Below are 24,907 nucleotides of genomic sequence, written 5' to 3'. Positions count from 1 at the left end.
GGAGGATTTCTGGAGAAGTCCCTTTGGCTACCAAAAATAAGTCAGTGATTTAAAAAATAAAAAAGGGGTAAAAGCAAAAGGGTCAGGGGCCCTAAACAGTGGCCCTAAAATCCTCCAAAATAGGAATTTTGTAGGTACTAGAATTCGTGGAAGCAGTATGTTATATTTATATCCTTGGTCGGTTATTGAAAAGCTGGTGTGAAAAGTGCAAATGCCTGCATAACCGCAGCACCGCTCCACCCATTTATGCTGCAAGAGCTGAATCGGCCCTCCCCGCCTCGTTCAACTTGCAGTCCACATCATTCTGTCTTTTGCGAATCTCTTTGCAAAACATGTTGTGCATGTGGGAGAAAGCACTTGGCATGAGAATGTTGGCTATGCAGCAATTAATATAGTGCGGTATCTCTAGTCAACTCTATTTCATATGCATAACAACAGTTGGCAATTATCGAGTGTGTCACAAATTAGCCCAAATTAAAAATATGGTGCAGAGAATTATGGCAGCTTTTGTGAGAATAATAATTGCTTTACACGAAAACTTTAAACTATTATGCATAAACAGTGGTGACAAATCAGGAGGCCATATCAGATAACTTTGCACCAGTGAAAGTGCGATCTTCAGCACAAATATTGCCTTACTGAAAAGCAGATTCTTTCAATGCATGTTTGCACAAGGGCAAGGATTTCACTTGGCGTATATATCATTCCGTATTAGCACTAGGGCAAACCGTGCACCGGTGCAAAAATGCGTTCATGAAATATGTTATTTTTTTGCGCCATAGTGCAAATACTGCGGACAATGGCCATAGTGAAATTGCTGAGCCAAAAACATGGCTGTAAATACAGCCACATATTCAGCTCCTTGAAATGTGGAAACCCATGAGATGTGACGTTTATATTGTTGACTCGGTCCTCCTGGGTTGAGTGCGGAATGGACGTTCACCTCCACACCACGCGCATACATTGCCTCACCAAGGAATTGATGTCCAAGCATTATAAAAAATTCCTGCGCCTGGGCTGGTGGCAAGGTTAGGCGAGAAAGACATGCAGGATTTCGTGGGTGTCCAGCATAAGAGCCCCTTTTTTTCTGGTGGAAATTCTACGCAAAGGTTCGAAGCACATCAACCAGAAAGGTTAGATGCAAAGAAAATGATATGTCAAATACAATGTCTAAATGTATGTTACAAGGCCACTTAAAGAATATTGCTTTCTGTGCTAAGTAGACAGGTAAAGAGAGATGTGGGCTATGGATTATAGTTTATTGATGATAAATTGTTCATATAAACTGCAAATACTTTTTCTGTCTGGAAAATCTTTTATGGTACTCATATTTGCAATTTTCTAACAGATTACATTCCAATCGTTCCTTTGCCTGTTTGTCTACTTCCTCATATCTCATAAAGACACTGGGCCTTATTACGAGGTTGGAGGTAGTCATGGGGCTATTAGCGCCATGAATACCTCCAATACCGGTACCGAGTCTGCCCTCGTTCAATGGGGACTTACCGGTCTATTCCGACCTTTGCGGGACCGGTAAGTCCCCATTGAAAAAGCCATTCCCCATTCCCATTTCATCCCCCATAGGGCTCAATGGGAGGGGGAAGGCGCTAATAATACCGCAATTTGCGGTACCTTCATTAGCTCTGAAGTCCCTTAAAGGGCCCCGTCCATAACGCCTGGTAAAACCAGGCGTTAAGGAAGGGACCCGCTAAGGGACCTCGGAATAGGGCGCAAAGGCATTACCGGCACCAATGTCCTTAATGGTGCCCGTTATCCCTTTGCGCCCCCCCCATATTGAGGCCCACTGTATGTACACTGACACCTGACATACCTTTAACATACATGGAGTTGGTGTCTGAAGCGCTCTCTATGCTTTTTCTGGCCAGGTTCCGCAGAATAGGGTACCGATGGAGATTTCAGGCTCAGGGAAATAATCAGGGGGGCCAGGGCAAGGTAACGCACCCAGCAAGCAAGGCTGTGTTAGGCAGCCCTAGCAGAAATAAGGAAGGCAGCCTTGCGCCTCCACCACAGACAAGTCTCTCACCCAAACACCTACCACACAGTATGGTGCCAGCAACAAAAGGGGAGGTAACAGGTACAGCTGTAGGACAGGAAGGTTTGGACAAAGGCCACACCTAGGTGCGAATGGCCATCAGCGCCAGCCGGCCAGAGGGGCAGGAAGCCCCTGGAAGCAGACATGCCTGCAGGAATGAAAAAGGGAATATAAGGCGGGAACTGGGGGGACGAAATCAGTTCTCTGTGGTACTCCGATCCGAGCACCATCTGTCATTCTGCATACGCAGAAGACTTCTTTTCTTTCCCAATCCCACCCACCCTAAAGGGAAGGAGAAGAAAGGAATAACAGGGCAACAAATGGGGCCCACAAAGTCATGGGAAGATGTTGGCGGCACGGGCCAGGTAGACGCCACTGGCCCCGTGCCCAAAAAATAAGCTGTTTATCATTGTGTGTTTTTGGATGAATAGATTTGCCAAAATGTGTTCTGTGATTTTACTGTTGCAATAAAAACCACAGCCTTTTTATTGCCAACTATAAGACAATGCCTCAGGACGTCATTTTATAACACCAACCAGGGTAACAGGTCAGCCGTGTCTGGGCTCTGCAGATTATTGAAACAGCAGGACCCTAGGCCTCAAAGATCGCTGTGCCAGTGTTCTGAAACCGTGCTGCGTCATCGGCTGAGAGCAGCGCAGGGAATGGGCTAACAAGGTGGAGATCTGCTCCGCCCCCCTGACTCAGGGGCCAGCACATGACGCAGCCAGGGCCCGACACATGCCTGCCCCAGTTCCTGTGCCTTAACGAGCAGACTGCTTTCAGAAGACTCAGCACGGAGCGCTGCCTAATCTTCTGAAAGCAGTCTGCTTGTGGAAGCTCGTGTTACGGCTGCTATAACTCCACCGTGTGCTGCTCTTTCCTCGGGCCCTGGGGCTCGCACAGAGATCTAGCAAGCCGATCTGAAGCTGCATTATCACACAAACGAGTATCCAGCTCTTCAACGAGCTTTCAGAAGTCTCAGAACCTGCCAAAGGCTCACAAACAGTGCAGCAGCTGCCCAAACGGATATATATGCCCTGCAATTTACAGACGTCTCTTTATTTGGGTGAATATTGTGACCAATCAAAACAGAAAAGTCCATTATTCACTTAAAAGGGCTCCTTACTGAATCAATATGACATACTTAACATTTAAAATTGTGGACCTTATGATGTGACCATAATGCTCTTCGTTTTTATGCAAACTGCCCATTCTGACCGGGGGCCACGCCCTTTGGCCCCGCCCCACCTTCCCACAGGTGACAGTTCCCCCCAAAACCTGTTTCCATTTCCAGCCCTGGCTGAGAGAACCAGAAGAGGACCTGATCCGACCAGCTCTGAATAGAAGCCGTCTCCTGAGCATTGTTCTGGCGTCAACTCGAATTGTTAAATCAATTCCAAAAAGCACTCAGACTTTATAGTTTGACACAATTCGCGAAACCTGGCAGGAGCACAGCATTGATCTAGAGACTTCCATCCATTCCTTTTGACAATGACGCAGCTATTTGGAATGTGCCAAGTGCTACAGGGGTATTTGGAATGTGCCAATCAGCATTAAACTCATTGGCCACTATCAGTGCATATAGGGAGTGCTAGGTCTCGGGGTCTTCCATATGTCTTAGCCGTCCCACTGGAGAGGAGACCGGAAGAGATTTTTTTGCTTGTTTTGTTATTTGGTGATGAAGCTCTTGCAACTATTTCACATGTTAAACTGTTATATAATCATACTAAGCATGTGAAAATGTAAAACAAACCCGGTTCATTAAAAACGGTCTTTGGCCCAGTGAATTGAGCAAAACGGAATACTGAGGACTGAAGGCAAATAGTAAAAGAAAACACATCTTTTCCTTGGAGAAAGTTCCCTTTATTTCCACGATTCTATCGCTGCAGAGAATCCTGGCTACACACATGTGGAATTGAGACACATATGAATGGGGAGTCATTGCCCCCATCCGATACTATTCAACGTGAAAGGAACAGCAACCAGTGGAGTAACCTTACTGAAAATGTTAGGGGGGGCATGACATCGAAATAAAAGGGGCCCCTGCCAAATAAATGGGACAAAATGGTGTGCCAAAAATATTTGGGGGGGGCAAACACTGTTGCCCCCCCTAAAATTACGCCCATGACAGCAGCCAGAAATGTAATATCCCACCAAAGGGATCAAAGGGACCATCAAACACACTCTAAGCCTTTTGGTGTGTTTGAGTCAGTCAGCAGGGCGGGTATTTATTTAATGTACTGGGTATTTATATTGTGCCTATACAGCAAAAAGAGTAGCAGAACAAGGCGGCAAACCAGGAGGGCCGCTGCCTTGTTTAAAATAACTCCCGGGGTTGAGCATCTGACAGCCCAGGCAAGCATTAGGCACTGGAACATCATTGGAAGTATTTAAGCAGCTTAGATCCAGAAAAGTGTGTTCTCAAATGTTCATATTGTCCGCATTTAATACGTATACCGTCTGCATGTTGGGTATTCCCTCCCAATGTTTTGTGCTCTTATTAATAGCTTTAAAAAGGGTCTGATTTACAAAGTGTTTTTCAATCGGATTTTCCCATTGAACAATGCCTATATAAGCCTGGGTAGTTCACTTTTTATTTGCCATAGGTGACACCATGATTAAATGCACCTCAACCTCCTTAGCCCGAACAATCCCAGAGATTCCTTTACTATCAAACAAAATATTGTATTTATGGTTGGCAAATGGGGGTGCCACTTTCATTGATGACACAAACAATTATCATGAAACCATTGCCACAAATGGATACCCAGAGGTCATAGTGTTTCTAGGCATCTTAGGTTTGACATTGATATACTTCTCTGCAATGTAATACCAACAATTCCCCTTAATATGTCGACCTTAATAGAGTGATTGTTCCCCCCACAAAGTTAATGATAATAATATGGGCACTTCAGACTGGGTATGAGGTAGTCTCTAAATGGATTTAATTATTATTCTGCAACTAAATCTTGTTCAGATAGCTCTTAGAAGGTGTCAGATGAAGAATGCCTTTATACACCTCGCCTAGGTATACGTTAAGAAGAGGGAACTGTGGAGCTGCGATTGACTATATGGTGGCCATAGAGAGTGGGGATGAGGAAGAGGATAAGCGAGTGACCCGTCACCTTGACGGTGGCCGTGATCCAATCATCGGGAAGCACAATGTAAAATATTCCTGGCTCAGTCAACCCAGGCCCATTTCCAAGCTGATTTGGAGGGGTCCTCTAATGTGAAAGCAGTGAAACAGTAATTTCTGAATTTTGGTACTCTTATTTCATCAGTGGTTAAGGCCTACCTCAGTTGGCTGGAATTCACCTTGACATTTCGGAACGCATTTATTTAATTAAAGCAAACATTGAGAAAGTCAGACAATCTGTGTGTAACCACTCAAAACTAGCTGGTGTGAATCTATCTATATATAAATATATTTTTTGTATAGCACCAAACACCCGAGGGCTTCAGAGCGCTGGCAAGACAGGCAACAGAGGAACATAACCTCAAGCTCTTAAGACCAGACCTCCTTAATATTTACTTTTATCCAAGAGGAAAGTCTTCATATTTTTCATGAATAGGTCTAATGATGGAATCATCCTCACAGACAGAGGCATTGCATTCCACAACATAGGAGTCCATACATCGAAACCAGTGCCTCCAAACCATTTCAAGCTGAAAACATGGATGGACCAGACCTGCATTCATATTGGAATGCAAAGTATGTCTTATGGGTGCCCATTTGATACGAGAGCTAACATACAGAGGGACACCCCAAGACAAATGCTTGTAGATAAGGGAATTGGCTTTTTGCCGCACTCTTTGCTCCGCAGGTAGCCAATGCAGCTTCCGCCGAGTCTCTGATATATGTGATCGCCGACCGAGCCCACACACTGCTCAGACTGCTCCATTCTGAATAGTTTGCATTTTCCCCATGTTGCACTTTGAGGTACCAACCAGAAGACTATTGCAATAATCAAGTTTTGTGTTAATAGTAGCAGATGCCACTACTGCCCTATTCTGCGCAGATAAATATGGACGTATCTGCCACAGCAGTCTGCTCATATGTCAGCATGATGATCTCAGGTGTGCCACATGTCTATTTAGTGTTAGTTGGGAGTCTAAACAGACTCCCAACATTTTAACGTGCTGGGCCACATGAATAGTATTTCCCGCAATTATAAATGGATCATATTGCGGGTCGATTTTCTTTAGCCTTGCACTGGTTCCAATGATCAACAACTCAATTTTCTTGTTATTTAAAGCTAATGAGTTAGTTGCCATCCATGCCTGGGTATCCAAAAAACCTTGATTGACCCTTTCCAAGTCTTTCAAATACACTCCAGAGAGTGCAATAATGATCTGGGTGTCATCCGTACACTGGACATCTAGACTGCCCAGGAGGTCCCAAAAGGGCTTAATATAAATATTAAATAATAAGAGGGAAAGGAAGGATCGTTGTGGGACACCACAATTCAGTAGCACTGCGGAGGATTGGCAGCCATTTTGAATGACTTTCGCTTGTCTAGGTCCAAGAAAAGATCTAAACCACATAGCGTTCTCTGAACATTGCCTGATTGTAACAGGTCTATTAATCAACAGCTCAAGATCATAAGCAGCCGATAATTCGAGCAACAGAAGTAGTACAGTCTGACCTTTGTCAATCATTTTTACAATATTCGTCTTTAAGTGCAACAACGCCGTTTCTGTGCCATGTTTTTTAACGAAAACCTGACTGACCTGACCACAATATTTTGTGTTGCTCAATAAAGTCGCAGTATTGGCGATAGGAAATTTTATCTAGGATCTTCAACGAAAATGGTACATTAGCTATAGGGTGGAAATGTGCAGCTACAGTTGGATCCAAATGATCCTTTTTTAAAAGAAGAGCAATCCAGACTTCCTACAAACAATTCAGAACCTGAGATTCAGAAAAGAACATGTTAATTAATTTTATCACCCATGGTAATAAAGAGGGAGGCAGGAAAAACATCTCCTTTACATGACACAGGTTTTGTAGCTTGTACAATATGTTGTACCTCTGTTTCTGAGAATTCCTTAAAAGCACAAGGTTCTATTGATTCCGGCGATTCCCCTAAGACCGCCTGGGCTTGAGGTACAGCCATCTGTTCCCCCAGTTACACAACACGCTTGGCAATAGCATCTTGATGAGGGGCTACTGAGAGAATTCATCCGGAATATTCTGGCACCGATTGTCGTCAACCACAAAACTGGTAGTTTTTCCTTCCAATTCGTGAAGAATGGAGAAGAGTTCACGTGAGCTTGATTTAGCTGTACTAATTCTGCCATTATAATTAACTTGTTTTGCCTCAATAATAGCCTCTTCATATGTGCTCACAGCCAGCTTATTGGCCACGAGTGTGGAGACACAGGAGTTCTTCGCCCAGCTACGTTCAGCTGTGCATTTAGTACCACAGAGCCATTTAAATTCCAAACATTGATGCTTTTTCGAGCGTAATGAACTAGAGAATTATAGATGTGCCCCCCGATTACTGATTCCCCTTCGAATACCGAAACAAGTGCATCTTATTGTAGCCTGGTCTACTCGCTAAAAAGTGGGCCAAGTGTCATCGTCCGAGCCCTGGCCTAGGTGCTCAGCTAATTATTGCTTTGGGATCCCCCTTTATTTCTTGCCAGGTTGTAGACGTCATTGCCATTCAGAAATCAAACAAGGCTCCTGGCCCGGATTTGTTGCCTTTATTCTTATTTAAAGCTGATCTACTACTATGAACCCAGGTGCCTCTTCACAATTTTAACTCTGTGCTTGAGTCCAGAGTGGCAGCTCAATCCTGGTGGTTGAAGAGCTTGAACTGGTCCGGTGTTTGTGCCAAAAGTTCAGAAGTGTCCTTAGAGATGGAGACCGAATTGTGCTGATATTTTTCAATCCCATTTCCCACCTGCATGTCGCTTCCAAGCTGTGTGATGAGCTAATACTGGCGAGGATATAGTCTTGATTAGATACGGAAGCTATTACTACTCCTGCCCGGGCTGGTTTCTGTCTGTAAAGGTACTGGTACAGTCAATCACTGATTTCGCCTTCACCTTTATTTTTCAAACTACATATTTATTTTTGAAAATAAGTTGCCCCTTCATGGCCCTTTAGATCTTGACAATGGCCTCCGAGTAGCTAGGTTGAGAAAACCTGTGGTCCTAAGGGGCTAGAAAAAGTAATATTAGTGTTTTAAAAAATTCCAAGTACCCCAATATTTGTAGATGATGCAGTACTCCTGGAAAGGACTGTGCACTTACTATGTCTGCCATTAGGAAACATTGAGCACTACTGTAAGAAATCAGACTAAATTATGAACATTCCAAAGAACCAGGCAATGGTTATGGGGAGAATAAGTTTGGAAATGAGTTTTTGTACGAATTAACACCTTGTGCCTTGGTAAAAGTTGTGATTAGCTATGTCACTTTTTTTTTTTTAAACTGGGTTGCCGGAGAGTTGGAAGTAGCCAATTTCCTGGCCCAATCGCCTTGCAGGGGTTGCCCTTAATGTGCGCCGTGTGCCTCCTGCTTGCAGCGTAGAAGTGCATGGTTAATTTGTCACTAACATCCAGTAGGAGATTTAATTGGCTCCCCAGGCCAGCGGGTGCTGCACATACATGCCTCGAGGGGGTTAACTTTGTGGGCATTAGGGCACATCTAAAGCATGACCGGTCATGTATGAACAACAATGCATTATGGACTTGCATCTCATGTGGAATTTAAATTCTTGGGAGGCTGAGCAATAGCTCCTCATTCCACGAGATAGGTCCTGCTTACTGGGGATGATGATTACACTGGAGCTCCTTACAGCTCTGGCTCATCAAATCTTTATTTCAATGCTCGCCCGCGGGGTTCGGAGGGAACTCGATACGCACTGGCCTCAAGGCCTCAGCACCTGATGGAGCAGAGACGAAGGGCCATGAAACTGCCTGTTCTTCAGTGTAGTCGAAAGGACTTTACTGAAAGGCCATTTAGCGCTTAATAAAACTAAGTAGTCTTCCTATAATGGCTGAGGTAATGGCTGAGTCAGGGTGGACGCTGCAGCTTATAACCAGGCCTGGTTTGTGTGGACTAACCAGGAAGTGGGTGTTTTTAGGGGTGATCAGATGGTGATTCTAGCTGTTGGCCAGTGACCTGATTTAGCCTGGCTCTACCATGTCAGATCATCTTGCAAGCAACTCATTAGCTTGAATTTGAAGATTCTCCTCTTATTGAGAACATCTCAATTGAATGTTATAAAGGGTGTTTTTTCTGGAACTGGACTGTTGTCCCTAAAGTACCTAGACTGAAAACAATCACTAGTATGGTCTCCCTTCTTTCTGGGGAAGGACATTTAGGGTGTTGGTCTTTATTTGGGAAATAGGATGCCTGGATCACTGCACGTTATCAATGTTATATTTAAACTGGGGCGGTGCTCCCCTTTGCCACTGTATGTTCTAGCCAGAAGCAACATTGGTTATTGAGGCCCTTGCAGTTGCAATGCACTTGTACCCTCTTTCTCCCTTCTGGCCCATGTTACTGATATATTAGGTAGAGGTGGTAAAGCCTGTCTGGGAGGATTCATAATTTCGCAAAAAGTTAAATCTGCCCTAGACTTTTCTAACTCGACTAGTTACCCCTTGGCAGTTTTTGCCATGTCTTTTTACTTTGCTGAGCATGGGTTTATGGAAGAGTACGCTTTGCGTAAAGGGATTCCAAGAATCCACTTACTAATTCTCCTGTGAGTAATCCCATGGTACCTGATGTGACGTGCACATAAACACCCTACGCACATCTAGAACTATGTAGATAGACCAGCAGGGGGCGGCTGCAAGACTCTAGGGGTCAGGGGAAGCCGCCCACTACGTGATGCGACCCCTGTGGGTTATAAAGGGGGGAATCACTTGATCTATCCCCATCCTCAACCCTGGGTATTGGCAGGATGTCAACTCCCAGCAAGCAGTTGTGAGTAGTGATGGCCTATTAAACTTAGGGTAGCAACCACAGCTGGGATGAGGGTCTAGCTCAGCCATGCTACCAGCCACTGGACCTCACCTATACCAAGCATAGACAGACACAGTTTGGTATATACTGCCAAATAGGAATTCTGCTCGTGGACTGTACCATGCTAATCAGAAGAAGGTGGTGCCCCCACCTAAGTCCATCGCTTTCGAGCAGCTCGAGGACCCGCAATTGGCCATTCTCCACTACCAGAAACTCTTCCCATTCCAGAGCAGGGTCTGCATGCAGAGTCCCGCACTGCCAGATAAACTTGCTCGTGACTCCAAAATGGCTGACTGAGATTTGAATTCCTTGATGCGCCCCTGGAGAAGCACTTGGCCAATTAGGGAAATTCAGAGGTGGAAACGCACCACTCTAGAGAGCCATATTAGGGGGATGGAAGAGACCACCTAGAAGTGGAGAAATGGGGTTGCCAATCCCAGGGCACAGAGACAATATAAAGATTGCTTAGTCACTCTCCCACAATAAGGTGGAGGCTGACCAAGGGTATACACGGAGACAGGCTTTGAGGGAGTTGGGATGGCAGTGCAGAGGCAATGTGCCTGGAGAGGGAGAGCAAGGAGGAGAAAACGACTGCACAGTGAGGTCTATAGTCCTGTTGGCGCTATACAAAACATGGGACAGGAATAACCAACGTCTTACTTACATTGCCCTTAGTGTGCTCTCAAATGTCACTCCATGTATCATTGCTTCCAGTGCACTGACCACCTGGGCAACATCTTTATGAAATCGTATATATTGAAGCAGGAAGTCTGGACGGGTTATACCTCTACCGTGATGATCTTACTTATTCCTTTCATGATAACCAAACAAACAAATAATCATGTGTCAAGATGAGGGCCGCTTTCTGAGGTGATTCCCAACAGGATATCCCTCATCTTAATATTCCAACCAGAGTGACAACTACCTCTTAGCAAAATGAACAAACCTTTGAAAACTCACATGAACTAATCAAGTCAACATAATAAGGACAAGTAACGGAACACATTAGCCTTGAGGAAGACTCATTGTCGAAACACGTGTTGGCTCTTTCTATGCAAGAGATGCTACCAGAGATTAAAACTCATACACTCCTTGTCAGGATTTTGGAATATTTATTCTATGGACATTTCACCAAGAGGTTTATTGTAACTGCATTGGCCAAGCGCAAAGTGCAAGTGGCTTCGTTATACTCTATTTCTAGTGGCGTAAGGGTTTGCCACAGACCACTCGCCACGCAGCTGGCATGCAGCTGGCACGATCTTTATAGAATCACTGCCCCAGCGCAATAGGACAAAATGTACCCTTACTCACTAGGACATGTGCTCCTTCTTTTTTTAGTTGGTTGAAGGGGCCCAGTATGGAGATATACGCTGCATTGTCAGATCACAATCTGTGATATCTATGATCCTTTTTTAGTTTGAGCTATTAGGTGGCACTTGCGCCACTGATAAGCTGAACATATTGCATAACTACAGAGAGGGAGAAATGGTATACGAGGAGGACACAAAGCTTGTAGGTGCTGTTTGGCTATTTGCCCACCCATTGACTGCCCATAGCCATGCTAATCCCTATGGCCATTCCCACCCAGTTCCTGCCCTCCCTGCCCAAAACACCTCCTCATGGGAACCCTTTGAGCTCGCTTTAATTAAGTGGAACCATTAAACTTTGCACTCAAACTACTTGCCAGGGCTTTTCCAAAGCAGTTTTCAGAGGGTCAATAGCTTAATTGGAGCTGTAAACATGCTATTGGTGTAATAAAAATGACTTAACCATGTCTGCTTAAACACAAACAATTGTATATACCAAAGGGCATATACCACCCCTCATCAAATTCATCAAGTATTCTAATATTGCAAACTCCTACACAAAGTAGAAATATCCAATTGTTATCTCAATTTCATGTATTTGACAGTTTTATTCATGCATAAGGAAAAACAGGGTGAATAATCAGAACACATTCAAAATATTTTATTTTTAATTTGATAGCTCCACAATTACTGAAAAATGAGCGCACACACACATACACAACCTACACACCAATCACTCAACCTGACCAACAATCATTCACATACTATTTCATGCACACTGTGCAAATTGGAAAAGGGCAATTTAAAAAGAATAGGTCGAAAAAAGAAGTCAGCCTAAAGTGCAAAGTGCTAGAATGACCATCAATGCACTATCATTTTGAAATGCTGGCCTGTGTCAATAATACATTTATGATTCAATGATTCGCCTAATAATATGTCTGTTGAGCTGTCAAGAATTTGTTGTCCGCTGGAAGTTTCAAGCATGTCTACTCGAGTTTCTGCTGGGTAATCTGTCTAAGTAACATACACCTGCCATCTTCAGGACATAAAGAGGATTTCGGAAAAGCGATAATTTGTGTTGTTACACGCTCGTAGCTTGTCTTGTGCAGCATGAGGAGGTAGTCTGCTCCAAAGGCATTCTATGTGTTTGTTTATTTATTTATTTTATTTATTTGAATTCTTATATGTCACGCCACACTCCGCAGGCCTCACGGCGCACGAAAAACAATACAAATAGGACAGGAGAAGGGGAGGAGCAGGTGGGAAATCAAAGTCAGATGGATCACAGAAGTCAGAAAGGTAAGGCAAAGATTTAGTCAGGACATGTTCAGAGCGATAGGGTGCAGATTCTTGAGTCATGGAAAACCAGACCGTTTTACGATTTCCTTCGCCTTGGAGTGCAGGGTGGGACTGCCGGGGACCGTTGCGTACGCTTCCCAGTGTCACCAGGTCTGCCTTCAGATACTGGATTAAAAAGCACCACACGTGTCCTTCACTGAAGTCCTGTTAAAAACAAGCATTGGCAAAGCCAAACGTTTTGGCTTTTGTACAAGTATTAGGCATCTGCCAGTCATTGCTGTTAGATGCCCAGGTATTCACAGCATTTTGCACCTGCTACCATCAATGGCCAGTTCATACCACTACGGCAGTGCCTGGAAAGTGCCTTTCCCATGCCTATACGAAAGCCAACTGTTGGCATTGCCAATGCTTGTCTTAAAATGGTGGAAGTTCTGTAACGGAACATGGGTCATTGTGAGGGCGCTGTGAGGTCAAGCAGACACGTTATGAGGCACATGCTTATCAGACATAAACATATTGATTGTATTTTGGAATGTGAATTATATAGGCCCCCAACTGTTCTGTTAAAGGCTATTTACAGTTCATCTGTGTAGTTAGCTGGAAGTTAGTGGTCACCTAATGATTGTGTGTTGCCCCTCACTTGTCACAGTCTGTTGATGAAAGGTTTACCAAGTGTTCCCTGCTTTTGAAATATTAGGGTGGAGTCATTGCATTGCGTTAAACTAAAGATCCTCATTTTATCTATTTTATTTATTTATATATGTGTATATACACTGGACGAACAATGCTCTTTTGCTCACAAAGGAACGTGCAATAGATAAGAAATCAGATTTGACGGGAAGCAGTGAGCTTCTCACAATGGGGTGAGTTTGAGGGACATTCTGACCAGGTTGTGGAGGGGAGTAAATGGAACAGTCACCAGGGACAATACATAAGTGCACATACATAGATTAAGGACAACCACCATTGGGCATTTTTAAGCGCAAGTAGGCAGTACGGCCAGCTGTGCTCGGGACGTGACCATAATGGGTGTGAAGTGGTTACGTTTGGCACTTTCGACAACCATGCAGGGTCCCAGCTGCATATAACACAACAGTAAAAGCCTGAAACACATTTGTAAATGGTCTTATAGGGCTCCTAACCAACAGGTGTGTACCTATTGCCTTATGTGAATGCATGGCTGGGTAAGCAGCCAATCTGGTTGCTCGGGACGCAGTCCAAACCTACAGCATAAGTGTGCATTTCGAACAAGCTACTGGCTGCTCGGTTTCTCTTGGCCCGCTCCCTGTCACCCACATATTATTTAAAAAATCAACAGAATGCTCGTACCCGCCGACTCCTCCATTGCTTTCCCACATCCTTCTTGCTGCCAGTTGCCATGGAAAAAGAAACAGAGCTCTTTGAAGAGCTCCCTTTCCTGCATCCATGGCGGCCATCTTTGTTACCGTTTTCTGCTGGTGGGGAAAACCTTGCACCGCCAGGGGAAGCTCCCGCCCAGCCATGAGAAAAGACATCAACGCCCTGGTCATGTTCCTGTGATGCTGCTGGCGTTCATGCTGTAAGTGAGTGAACGATGGGCATAGCGACCATAGGTGAACAGCAGACCGCTGGATTTGAAGGCCCTTGTTTCACTTGGGGCCCATTGACTCGGGGGTTCTATGCTTTCATATTCTGGGAAGAATATCCCAGTCTGAAAATGAAGCTCTAATAATGAGGAGAGACAAATAACACATTTTTCATTTTAAGTAATACGTGCATTACAAATAAATTCATTTTAAAAGAAGAAAGTAAAAATAACTAAATGTATGTTTTTACATTCTTTAAAACCAAAATATGTACACGTATATTTATTAATTTGAAAAATGTGTTTTTCCTAATGGATTAGCAGTGCGAAGGGAATACCCCATATCACCCTCAGCTGAGCCTATCATCCCCTTACTTGCACTTAACACTTTTCCAGCTTTCAGGGTATACTTTAAAAATGGGGGGGAAGCCCCCTAACTCACAAGCACCATTTCAACCCTCCTCACCAGCTCTGAACCATCCCCCAACCCCCTCAAGCAGGAGTCTTTTCCTTTTTATTTTGATCTATTTTATGATTTGTTTATTAACTATTAGAGTTAGGATTTTTTAATTCCTTCATGCTTACCCTAGTTATTTTCAGTAAAGGTTGTTTTTACCTCTTCATTTTCAGTGCTCTTCACTTTCCCAGAGTTCTTTTTACAGTGCACCTACTCAGGCTGTTGTCCCTTACAACCGGGTACAGGCACGCCAGAAGCTATTATTGCATAACTTAAGGCTCGATAGCTCAGTAAGTTCATGTGCCTGTGCCTCTTTATTCCTAAAACTTCCATGTATAAATGTGCACAGGAAGTGTGAAGGTGCTATATATTAGTGCATGTTTCGGGAGGATAGCTCAGCGGCAAACGTGATCGCCTTGGAAGCAAGACGACGTGGCGCAACACAGGTGCGATCCCCAGGTTCGTGCTTAGAAACCTGTGGATATTAAGCGCTTTATAAAATAACCTATCATAACTGAAAATGTGTCATTATCATGGTTTTGATTGGAAGTAGAGAGGTGTCCTTTAAGGCAGTCACGCAGTCATCAAATCTCTGGTTGAAGACCCTCCTATTTGAATAAACGTAACCCTCTCGCATATTCACCCCCCCCCCCCACTTGGAATCTCTGGCTTGGTTGACTGAAACGTTTCTTTTATTTGTCCGACTGTGTTGTTCTCCGTCTTGCCTCTGCGCCTCTGAGCCTGTGGGCGTTGTCCCAGCGTGTTACAAATAAATAAAATAAATAAATAAATCTGAGAGATCTGAGAGGCAAAACCACACATGCTGGGGGTGCGTGGTAAGTGACAAGGGAAGTCTTGCATTAAACGTTGAAGCATGAACCAAAATAGCCTGTTCTCACAGTTTTATAGTAAACCAGCCTTTGCCTTAATGAATTTCATGTGTGATTTTTTTTTCCCCTCCAGGATTCCTCCTCGTTTGGATCCGCTCCGGTGGCCGGAGCTTCCGGTCCCAGAACAAGTGCAATCATAGCAGACCAGGGAACCCCGCCAAAGGTGCAGCTGCCACTCAACATGTAAGCTGGGGGCGTGGGATGTTTCTCGTTATGAGGATTTCTTTCGCTAGTCCTTGCCTGCTGCTAGGTTTGGAAACTGTTAGTCCTATGTGCCCTGCATCTTTCACCCCAAATAGATGTGGGCCCAGAATCATGGCGGATCACTGGGAGATCTGAACTGTGCACAACCCTTTGGTTAACAATTGTGTTCTGCTCTTCTGGGATCGCTGCCCTGGGCATCAGGGGGTTGGGAGAGCATCAGCAGCAACCCCTGGGAATGACTGGTAGTGTCTCTGTGAACCCGGGACCATGGGCACCACACTTAGATTTTAAGAAAAGTGATTTATTTCAGCCTAATGTATTTTGCTCATTGAAAATCAGTGTTCGCCTGAGATAAATCACTTTGATTTTGACACTGTAGGTGTGTGCGGTCCCATTCAACTCTCAGAAACTAAACATTGTATACACGGTGGTCATGACATCTTCAGAACTATTCAGCATTGGACTGTTGTTTGTTGCATTGCAGATAATGCACTGACGGTGGGCAACAATGTCTGGCATAATTCATTCGTCCCAACATTCCTATGTTTTTTGTCTTTTCTTCTTTTGAACTGGGCATCCTACTATGATTGAGTGGAATGTTCTAATAGCAATAATGTCCCCTCTTCTGGGCCTTACCAAGTCGTAATGACCATTGATCCTCTATAAATGCCCTTGCTTCTCTTGGGCCTTTAACTTGGCCCAAGGGACGTTGCCTGCTGTAATGCCCTAAGAATGCCGAATTAGTGCTAATTGGGATAGTCTGTATAATTTCAGTGTGTGTATATGTTTGCACTTTACTTAAGTGTGCCTTTATAGGTCTTATGTGTGACTTTTTCATGGCGAATGTGAAAAGCACTTACCTCAGTGTATTGTTATGCATCCCAGAAATAACCATCTTTTTATAGTGTGTAGAAAGCTATGGGAGTTGCTCAGTGATGTAAGTACTTGTGTGTATCTAGTAACTATGTAACATGCAATCTGTCACCTGTCCCAAGTTTGAATCCGACCAGGGGCGATGCAGCTTTTCACCCTCTCCATGTTAATAGTGTGAGTGCTTCTATGTTGGAGCACAGTAAGATCTATTAATCATAATGCCACAAAACAGAAAGCACTATGTAGAAAACTAGTGAATTTGATATACTCATTTTACCAAACATGTCTCGATAAATAGTCCTCTTATTTTTTCAGGTTCATTTATAATGTGGTTTGGTTGTTTGAAAATCCATTTTATTAAGCACAAACCACTGGTTCTGGTCATGAAAGACAGCAATGCAAAAATTAAGATAATAAACACAACAGCATATCTTAGAGTTAAAAGATAGTATAGGAATTGATGTGGTCCACTGGCTAATTTGGATTTTGTAAAACCAGGATACTTGGGCCCAAATCCCAGCGTCTCTGCTTCACTGAGTTGTGTGATCCCAAGCAAATCACTTTATCTCTAAAGATGCCATTTTCCTTAGGTGCTCGAAAGGAGATCCCCTAAAAGGGATTCTTTACGGTTTGCAATGTAAAAAAACAAACAAACTAAATAATGAACTTCTAAAATGCACCACTTTCGCTCCCAGGACTAGCCACATTCTGCCCATCCTAGTCTTCATACCCCATCCTCTCTAAACACATTCTTGACTACGAGTCTTTTTATCTTAAATCTGACACTACTTGGGAGGGTGAGAGAGTATCGGATCCAATGCCAAATGGCTGCGCTTGAGCAAATTAGGCAACACTCGGCATGTGATTGAAACACCTGAGCATGTGAAATTGTTTCTTTCACATGATGACTGAAACAAGTTTATCATGATTTACGAGGCATACATACAGTGGTAGTACGTGGGAGATTGAGGTATGTAACAGTTTATTGAGAAGCCACCCTCAACATGGGGAGTTCCTTCCCTCCCCACTCAAGTGGTTATGCAACAAACTATTTAACAGTTTAACAGATTCTTTTTTTTTTAGCCCTATCTCAGCCACATATCTGCTCCTTGGATCCTTCTCACCTGAGCTAACAATGAGGCAAGAACGAGGCCGGTGTACAGGAAATATATTGGTATTTATTTAAATTAACAGTAATAGAAATTAGCACGAAAATATCAAACACACCACTTTATCCATGGCACAACACAATCAACTTCTCTCAGCATAAATAAATCCCAAAAGTGAGTTAAAAAGAACACAGACACAATTCTTACTTTCTGCAAATTTCACTGCACAAAATAATTACACTGATCAATAACAAAGGCACTTATGTAATGTTGTGCGATTTTGATTTCCTGCATATGGCAATTATGATTTTGCCCACACTTTTGGTTTAAAGTAAACACATGGTGATTTAGCGGTTTGCTTTTCAGACCCCGCCCCTTGCTTTGGTCTATGTTGGGAAGTCACACAGAAAAATTCGAATGATTTGGGGAATTTTGGATTTCGGACCCCCCTTATTGAAAGGCCTGTGTTGGGGAAGCTGGATAAAAAGGTTGGATTGGTTTAAGAACAAAAACATCCATCTTCCTAAAGAAGTCAGTGTCAGCTGGACAAAAAGGTTGGATTGATTTAAGAACAAAAATTCCCCTCTTCCTTAAAGAAGTCAGGGTTAGCTGGACAACAAGGATTACCCAATTAAAGTATAGGCTACAGTTTTCAGCGCACACTGGGAAGTGAGCTTGTTAATATAGAATTTTAACAAAATTCACCCTGTAGTTTTCTGTCAAATGGGGAATTATTTAAATTAATATTTTTGCTTAAATAGGCTAAGGATCTACACAGTTTTGCCACCTCACCCACTATAAAGGGAAAGGATTCAAGGCAAGCAGACTCACCCACCTTTTGGTTTTCCAGGGCTTAGTTCTACTTACATAGTAAGCCACTGTTTAAGGTTCAGGAAAGCCAGTTGCATCTCAGGGCACTCTGAAAAGATAGGGCAGGGGCCTGGTCACTTCACTCTCAAAGATGGCCTCCCGCTCTCCACCATAGGACCCAGTCAGCTTTGAGGCCTTCCTAGAGATAGACAGCTCCACCCAGATGCACTCTCAGCCGTCTCCTCTGGTGTCTCCTTAGAGCTATCATGTGGTAAGTTTCAGCAACCTTCCTGTTGGTCTGTCTCTTCTCTCTGTCCTCCTGTCTCTCCCTCTGTCCTAGTGCAGTCCCCCTTAAATAGCAGCGATGACACCACCAATTTTACAACTTTGGGAAAATACCCTGCAATAATCTCTGTCACTAGGATTACCCTTCTCTCTCCTCCCAAACCCAGCCTCCAAGTCAGGATTGGTTTAGGGGTTTGGAGAAACATATAGCAATTCCCATTTGTCATCATCCTTTGTTCTCCTTTCAACTTTTTGGCAAAACTAGTTTGTATCACAACTTCATAATTTTTGTAGCAACTGCCAGACTAAGCATATTTTCTGTTTTCGCTAATCATGGGGAATTAAATAAGCCAACCCCCCAAATCATTATCATGTAGCACGGCCATGTGGCACCTTTCTGCTATTTCTATAAAAAGCACACCAGTTATGAATCTATAAGTTATTAAGCATATCCCTAATTTCAATTTCCACCCGCCTACCAACTCTCATATTTGGAACATGCTCAGATCAGCCAGAAACCTAGTTTAACAGGCCCTTACAGTTCCCAGAGTGGCAGGAAGATGAATTTTATATCCCTAAAATTGCCTTGAAATTACATAAAATATGGTACATAGATGAAATCCATCCGCCTTATGATGGCTGAGAAATAGGCATAAATGATAATAGTACTTTTAAATAAATTGTGAATGTTCATGTGGGACAATTGGTCATGCTCCTGCTTCCAGCCATTAGTTTTCACTCGGTCAGCCTGTACCTTTATCAGGCTCCTTTGTGTTGGAAGCTTGCTCTTTGAAGTAGGTGCCCCCATTTTTACACATATTAATCGTGCTGCAGGCAAGGATGACTTTTCTTGAAGTCCCTGCTTTCAGAGCCAGCAGGTCTGGAGAACACTGAATTTCGACGCCGTTAGCAGGACATTTTTATTGTGGTTGGACGTTAGATGGGAGATGTGACATCCAGGCTGGAAGTGGGAGATGTCCTTGTGAAGTTTTGCCCAGAACCAGCAAGTGGTCTGCCTTGGGCTGACATTTTTTCATGAAGACAAACTACCTCTTCAAATGTGTCTGGAGTTTTGTGGGTGAAACATAATATACATTGCTCTTTGTCAGCCCACACATCATGTTTTGTGTTCCTGACATTTCTCTGTGAGTAATGATATTTTTTTCACTTTTACTTTTTAAAAAATATTTTTTTTATTTGCACACACAAGTGCAGGCCGTTTTTATTTTCAATGTTTAGAAATCCTGTTTTCCATGTGACAGGGATCTTTGATTCCTCCTTCTTTTGTAAATTAAAATGCTGCTTATCCTTTGGTAATGACAGGTAGGCCCCTTTCCATGTGGCTCTTTAATTTTACCTGTAAAACAAAAACAAATTCCAAGCGTTTTTGTTTCATTGTTTAAAATCTTGCTATTCATGTAAAAGGGACTTCTGTTTGGGGGCTTTAAATGAACCCCACAGGTAGCACTTGGCATGCGATGGCAGTGCCTATGTGTGTGAGCCTACATTCAACATATTATGGCTATACTTAGCGTGTTAGACTGCAGTTGGCATATATTGTGAGCTACTGGCCATACAAGTCTGGACTGGATATGAAAGCAGAGTGCCCAGCCTGGCTTATGGTGGTTTTGCTGTGCGTGTCTCTGCCATGTCATGATTGTATTTGTATTTATTAGAGCTAGTGAAGTGCTTCAGTCAAGAAACATTGATCAAAAGGCCATACATGCAGCGGCAGCAATCCCATTATTGAGTACCTTACAAAAAGAGAAAACAAGATATAATGGAAGATGCAGAAACCCATTGAAGGAGAAGGTGTGGAATGGAACATTAAAAAAGTATCTGCATAGACCAGCAATCAAGTGTTATGCCTATAATAACAGTATTTACACTATTTGCATAGTTGCAGCAGGGGTAAAAAAAAAAAATGGGGATATGAAGGGAGCAACCCTCATTAATGTATGCGTAGCCCTTAAAAGATATTTTTTTCCACTTTAATACAATTTTGTATTGTATTACTCTTACATGTACTGTAGTTGTTTTACATTTGTAGTGTCACTCCATCTGATCTATTCAGGACAAAGTTCATAGGACATCACTTCCACGATGTAATGTGGGGCACATGTCTTTTAGGGACGCTCCTTGTGATGTCCTCAGCATGTGATGTCAGTTTCACTTCCCCTGAAATCTAGGTGAATTGACATCCCTGATCACAGCTACAGAAATAGATTGTTTTTGCATTCATGCATATGTTCTGGAATCAGAGTAGTGCTGGAAAGCTTGACAAAAATGAGAAAGACGTGTGGCGGGTCAGAAGACGGACAAGGGCTCGGGTCTTCCATTTTTATAAATATTTTATTAAAAGAAAAGTGAAAACACTTGCCTTTCCCTAAACTGCGGGTTTTCCTACCTATAAGAAACTAACTAGGGTGCTTGTCAGTTGTCAATGAATCCAAAAGGAAGCTCTGTCCTCTGTCCAAACTAGCCTAACCTGTTCCAACCACTATCCAAAACAACTAAGACACAGGAAAATGACTCTCTTCTCCTTCGGGCAGCTTCTCAGCAAGTTCACCTAAATAAAGTATTTGTAGATAGTTTTTTGAAGCTACTTTTATCCCGTTGTATAGTTCAGATATTGGGCTCTTCAATTTCTCAACAGTGTCTTTTACACGTTGGTCCTCCCTCTCTGTTCGATTCTTCTCTCTTTTGATCTTGTTTGATTTTATCCCCCCTTTTTCCTTTTTCCTTTGGGGCAATTCTCTTCTCTTGTTAGTTAAACTTTGGGCTTTATCATTACTCAATGTCCAATCCTTTTCTTGACTATGGAAAATAGAACTGTTCCAATTCTAGCTCTCCCTTCAGATTTTCCTGAGGGTAAGATGCCGTACTTGCATGCCAGCTTCCTCCCAGCATCTGAAGCCGTGCATCTCTGTCTCCTTCAGCTATGCTGATTTGGATCTTCTGGGCTTTTCTTTTCCTCAGATCTCCTCCTCCCAGATTTATGACGCCACGGTCGGACTTTCCGGGTGGAGCGTCAAAGTCCTTTTTCTCTTTTCGGCTTGTACTCTGTACTGTTTCAGTATTTCTCTTTGTCTCAGTACCACATAAGTATATCATTTCAGGTTTAGCATGACAATAACAAATATCAGCATGTGCTTCGTGTTTTCTTCTGGTAGGTGTTATTACTGATGGCTATAGGTGAGTTGGTTAGGGAGTTCCTCATCGGAACTGGAGTCCTTGTCCCAAAGGCGTTGGGGTCTCTCCCGGTGAAGTCCCGCTTTCCTCTACCCCTAGGCAGGATAGTACATAGAGGGCTCACCTCCCTCGCCTCACAGGGAAAGGCTCCCCTCTGGGAAGAAGTGACTGAATCCCACGAATTGTCGCATAATCATGGCCGGTTGATTGCTTTCCCAGCCAAGTGCTTCCAGCCCCAAAGTCCTTCCCCTTTTCCTCGTCACTATTGGTCTAATGTAGCCTCCTCTAGCTTCTCATCTTTTTGGGGCAATTCCTAAAACAAAATTCCCTCTAGAAACTGGCACAAAAATAGGGTGCACTGTTGACTGATCATCCTCCTCAGTGGTAGCGCATCCCTCGTTCAAGCAGGCATGTGTTTTATGTTCAGCTTATTCGCACAAGCTGACAGTGTGAGTACGGTGCACTCAGGCATTGCAATCCATATAAACAGACACGTGTTTGCTTGTTGCCTGCTCCTGGTTTCCACTGCTTGCGCATGGGACATTGGCCCTTTTCTGGCAACCAATGACATTCCAGTATCACTTCATGTGGATGCATGCCTACATGAGGGATAGCTGTTCTGGCACCCATAGAAGGGCTCTACGGAGTCGCAAGACAGGTGAAGGCATAGCATCTCCTCTCAAGACATAATGAAGTCTCTGCCTTCAGTGGCAGAACTGTTCTAAAATTCAATAAAAGCACTGGGCGTCATCTTCATAGGGCATAGTCGTCTCGTTTCCCAGGGGGTTGTCGGCTTCTGGTTTCTCGGGTCGCTGGTTTCTCATGCTTGGTTATGTTCAACAGTGATCACTTTCATGCCGGAGCCATCAATGTGAACTGGATTAGATGTGATGCTCACCTGCCATTGAATTGTCACTGCTCGGGCCTACTGTGGATTCTGCCCATGGCCTGCCTTAAAGCATACAGCATTCTGGGCCACTTGATTGGCTTGTCCACTAGCTGCTATCATCATGGCCAGTGATCGAAGTGAGCGGGAACGGCGGGGAGCGGTGTTCCATTACTTTTATTCTTTTGTGTTTACCATTCCTATACTTTTAGCAACCATGTTCACCATTCTATATAGAGGATTTATCCATTCATGTCCTTGTGCAGGTGTAAAGTTGTAGTAGGAGTCTTACTTACTAGTCACTTAACTATTACAATGCCCCGGTCGCAACACCTTGTCACATGTTGCACTATGCTTCCGCTTACCCGCTCCCCTGCCGCAACCACAGTTCTACTACTCTTTTCGGTACACTTCTACCACTGATCATGACCCCTTGTTGTTGTAACCCTGTGAGCGGTGTTGCAAGTGGTCCCCTGAGATGGATCTGTGCAGTATTGACCGAAACGGTTTATGGTCCCACACATTTTTGATTGAGTGACCATGCGTAAAGGTGAAATATTTTAGTCTCCAAGCGACAGCTTCCTTTTCGATTTGTGAGTGCCACTGTTCAGTGAAAGTGAGAGATATGCTGTCATATACCACTGCTTGATGGTGACCTTTCTAGTTTATTTAGAACACAGGACATCCCCAACAACATGGTGACTGGCATCTACCAATAATTTGGTGTCTTTGTGCACGTTGAACTATGCGATGTTTGTGTCCCTCGGGAGGATGCCCTTGGTCTCTTGGATGGCTCCTTGATGGTGATCACCTCACTTCAATTTGGTGTGGCTTTCATCACATATCCCAGTGTTTCTGTGACCATGGCTAGTTGTGGGGTGAAACAAACACAGTAGTTTGGGATGCCAAGGAAGCTCCTTTGTTGAGACCATTTTTGTGGAGGTGGGGCAGCTTTGATCTCTCTGAGCTTCTTCGGATCACGCTTCAAACCTTTGTGATCAAATATGTAACCCAAAAACCCTAAACTGGTCCTGAAATGTTTGCAGATGGCAATGTGAGAAAGAGAAGTAGTTGCATAGTGTGCTGCAAAAGGAGAAGAGCTCGGTGTTCGTCATATGTGTCATGATGACATCCATGTATTTAGTTGTGTGGTGTTTTCTCTTAATGGCTTTGTCGGGTAATGTCATGTCAATGCAGAGGCGCACCTTCCCATTTTGTTGGGATTTTCAATTTCAAGCTATCCAATGGGAGACATCCATTGGGTGGGTCTTGGCACTTTCTCGGGGATCCCAGCTGCTTCCTACTTCTGCAGTTCATCTTCCACCTTTCAGAGCATGTGGAAAGGGACTCTCCTGTGTCATAGTTATTTGTGGAATAGGGTAGTCAGTACAGAGCGCGAACGGCTGACTTCTTAAGAAGCCAGTGTCACTGAGCAGAGACTCAAGTTGTGCAAGGAAGTCTTCCTAGTTGAAGGTGTGCAGTTGAAGTGTAAAGGGTTAGAGGTCAAAGTCCTCTACAGTTTTGCAGCTTGGCAGCATGCCGGGGCCCACATTTGCTATGAAGGCCCATTTTGGTGACAGACTGAGATCCACAAGTGATCAATGGGATGAAGACACACTTGAGGGGAATGGGTTTCTGGTTGCTATATGCAAATATGTTCAGGTTTGTTCAATGCCGTATGGTTGACTGGTCCATGTGTTAAAACCTAAACATAGGAAGTAGGTTGACACGGGTTCCTGTTTCAGACATTGCAGACGCTCTGAGACCATGCATGCACGTTGCATCTGGGAGTTTTTCCCTTCTCTTTGCTTGAATGTTGGTGTATTTCATACACAAAGGAGACTTCTTCCTTCACCAGAACTGTTGCCACTGAAAGGGACACTGTGGTCAATTGCAAGCTCAAGTGGCCTCAAGTCATGCTGTGTGCAAGCTGGACCTCACTGTGCTGACATTTGCATAATAGTTAGGCTTATTAGTGCCATTAATTGTAACGTT

At 43.7% G+C, this 24,907-nt stretch overlaps 1 protein-coding gene and 1 long non-coding RNA gene across 2 annotated transcripts in view; one reads left to right on the top strand and one right to left on the bottom strand.

Moving 5' to 3' along the window:
- The window catches only part of SH3RF3 (SH3 domain containing ring finger 3), a 1,766,125-nt gene that overhangs the window by 1,270,666 nt on the left and 470,552 nt on the right, over positions 1-24,907 (top strand). The window contains exon 5 of the mRNA XM_069636866.1: positions 15,627-15,736. Coding sequence (XP_069492967.1) covers positions 15,627-15,736 — 110 coding nt within the window. The remainder of the gene's footprint in view (positions 1-15,626; positions 15,737-24,907) is intronic.
- The window catches only part of LOC138526296 (uncharacterized), a 317,289-nt gene that overhangs the window by 20,170 nt on the left and 272,212 nt on the right, over positions 1-24,907 (bottom strand). The gene's annotated exons all lie outside the window — the stretch shown is intronic.

This window comes from Ambystoma mexicanum, chromosome 7p, assembly GCF_040938575.1.
Source record: "Ambystoma mexicanum isolate Mex_15411 chromosome 7p, UKY_AmexF1_1, whole genome shotgun sequence".
Taxonomy (NCBI): Eukaryota; Metazoa; Chordata; class Amphibia; order Caudata; family Ambystomatidae; genus Ambystoma; species Ambystoma mexicanum.
This window is presented reverse-complemented; position numbering and strand designations above follow the sequence as displayed.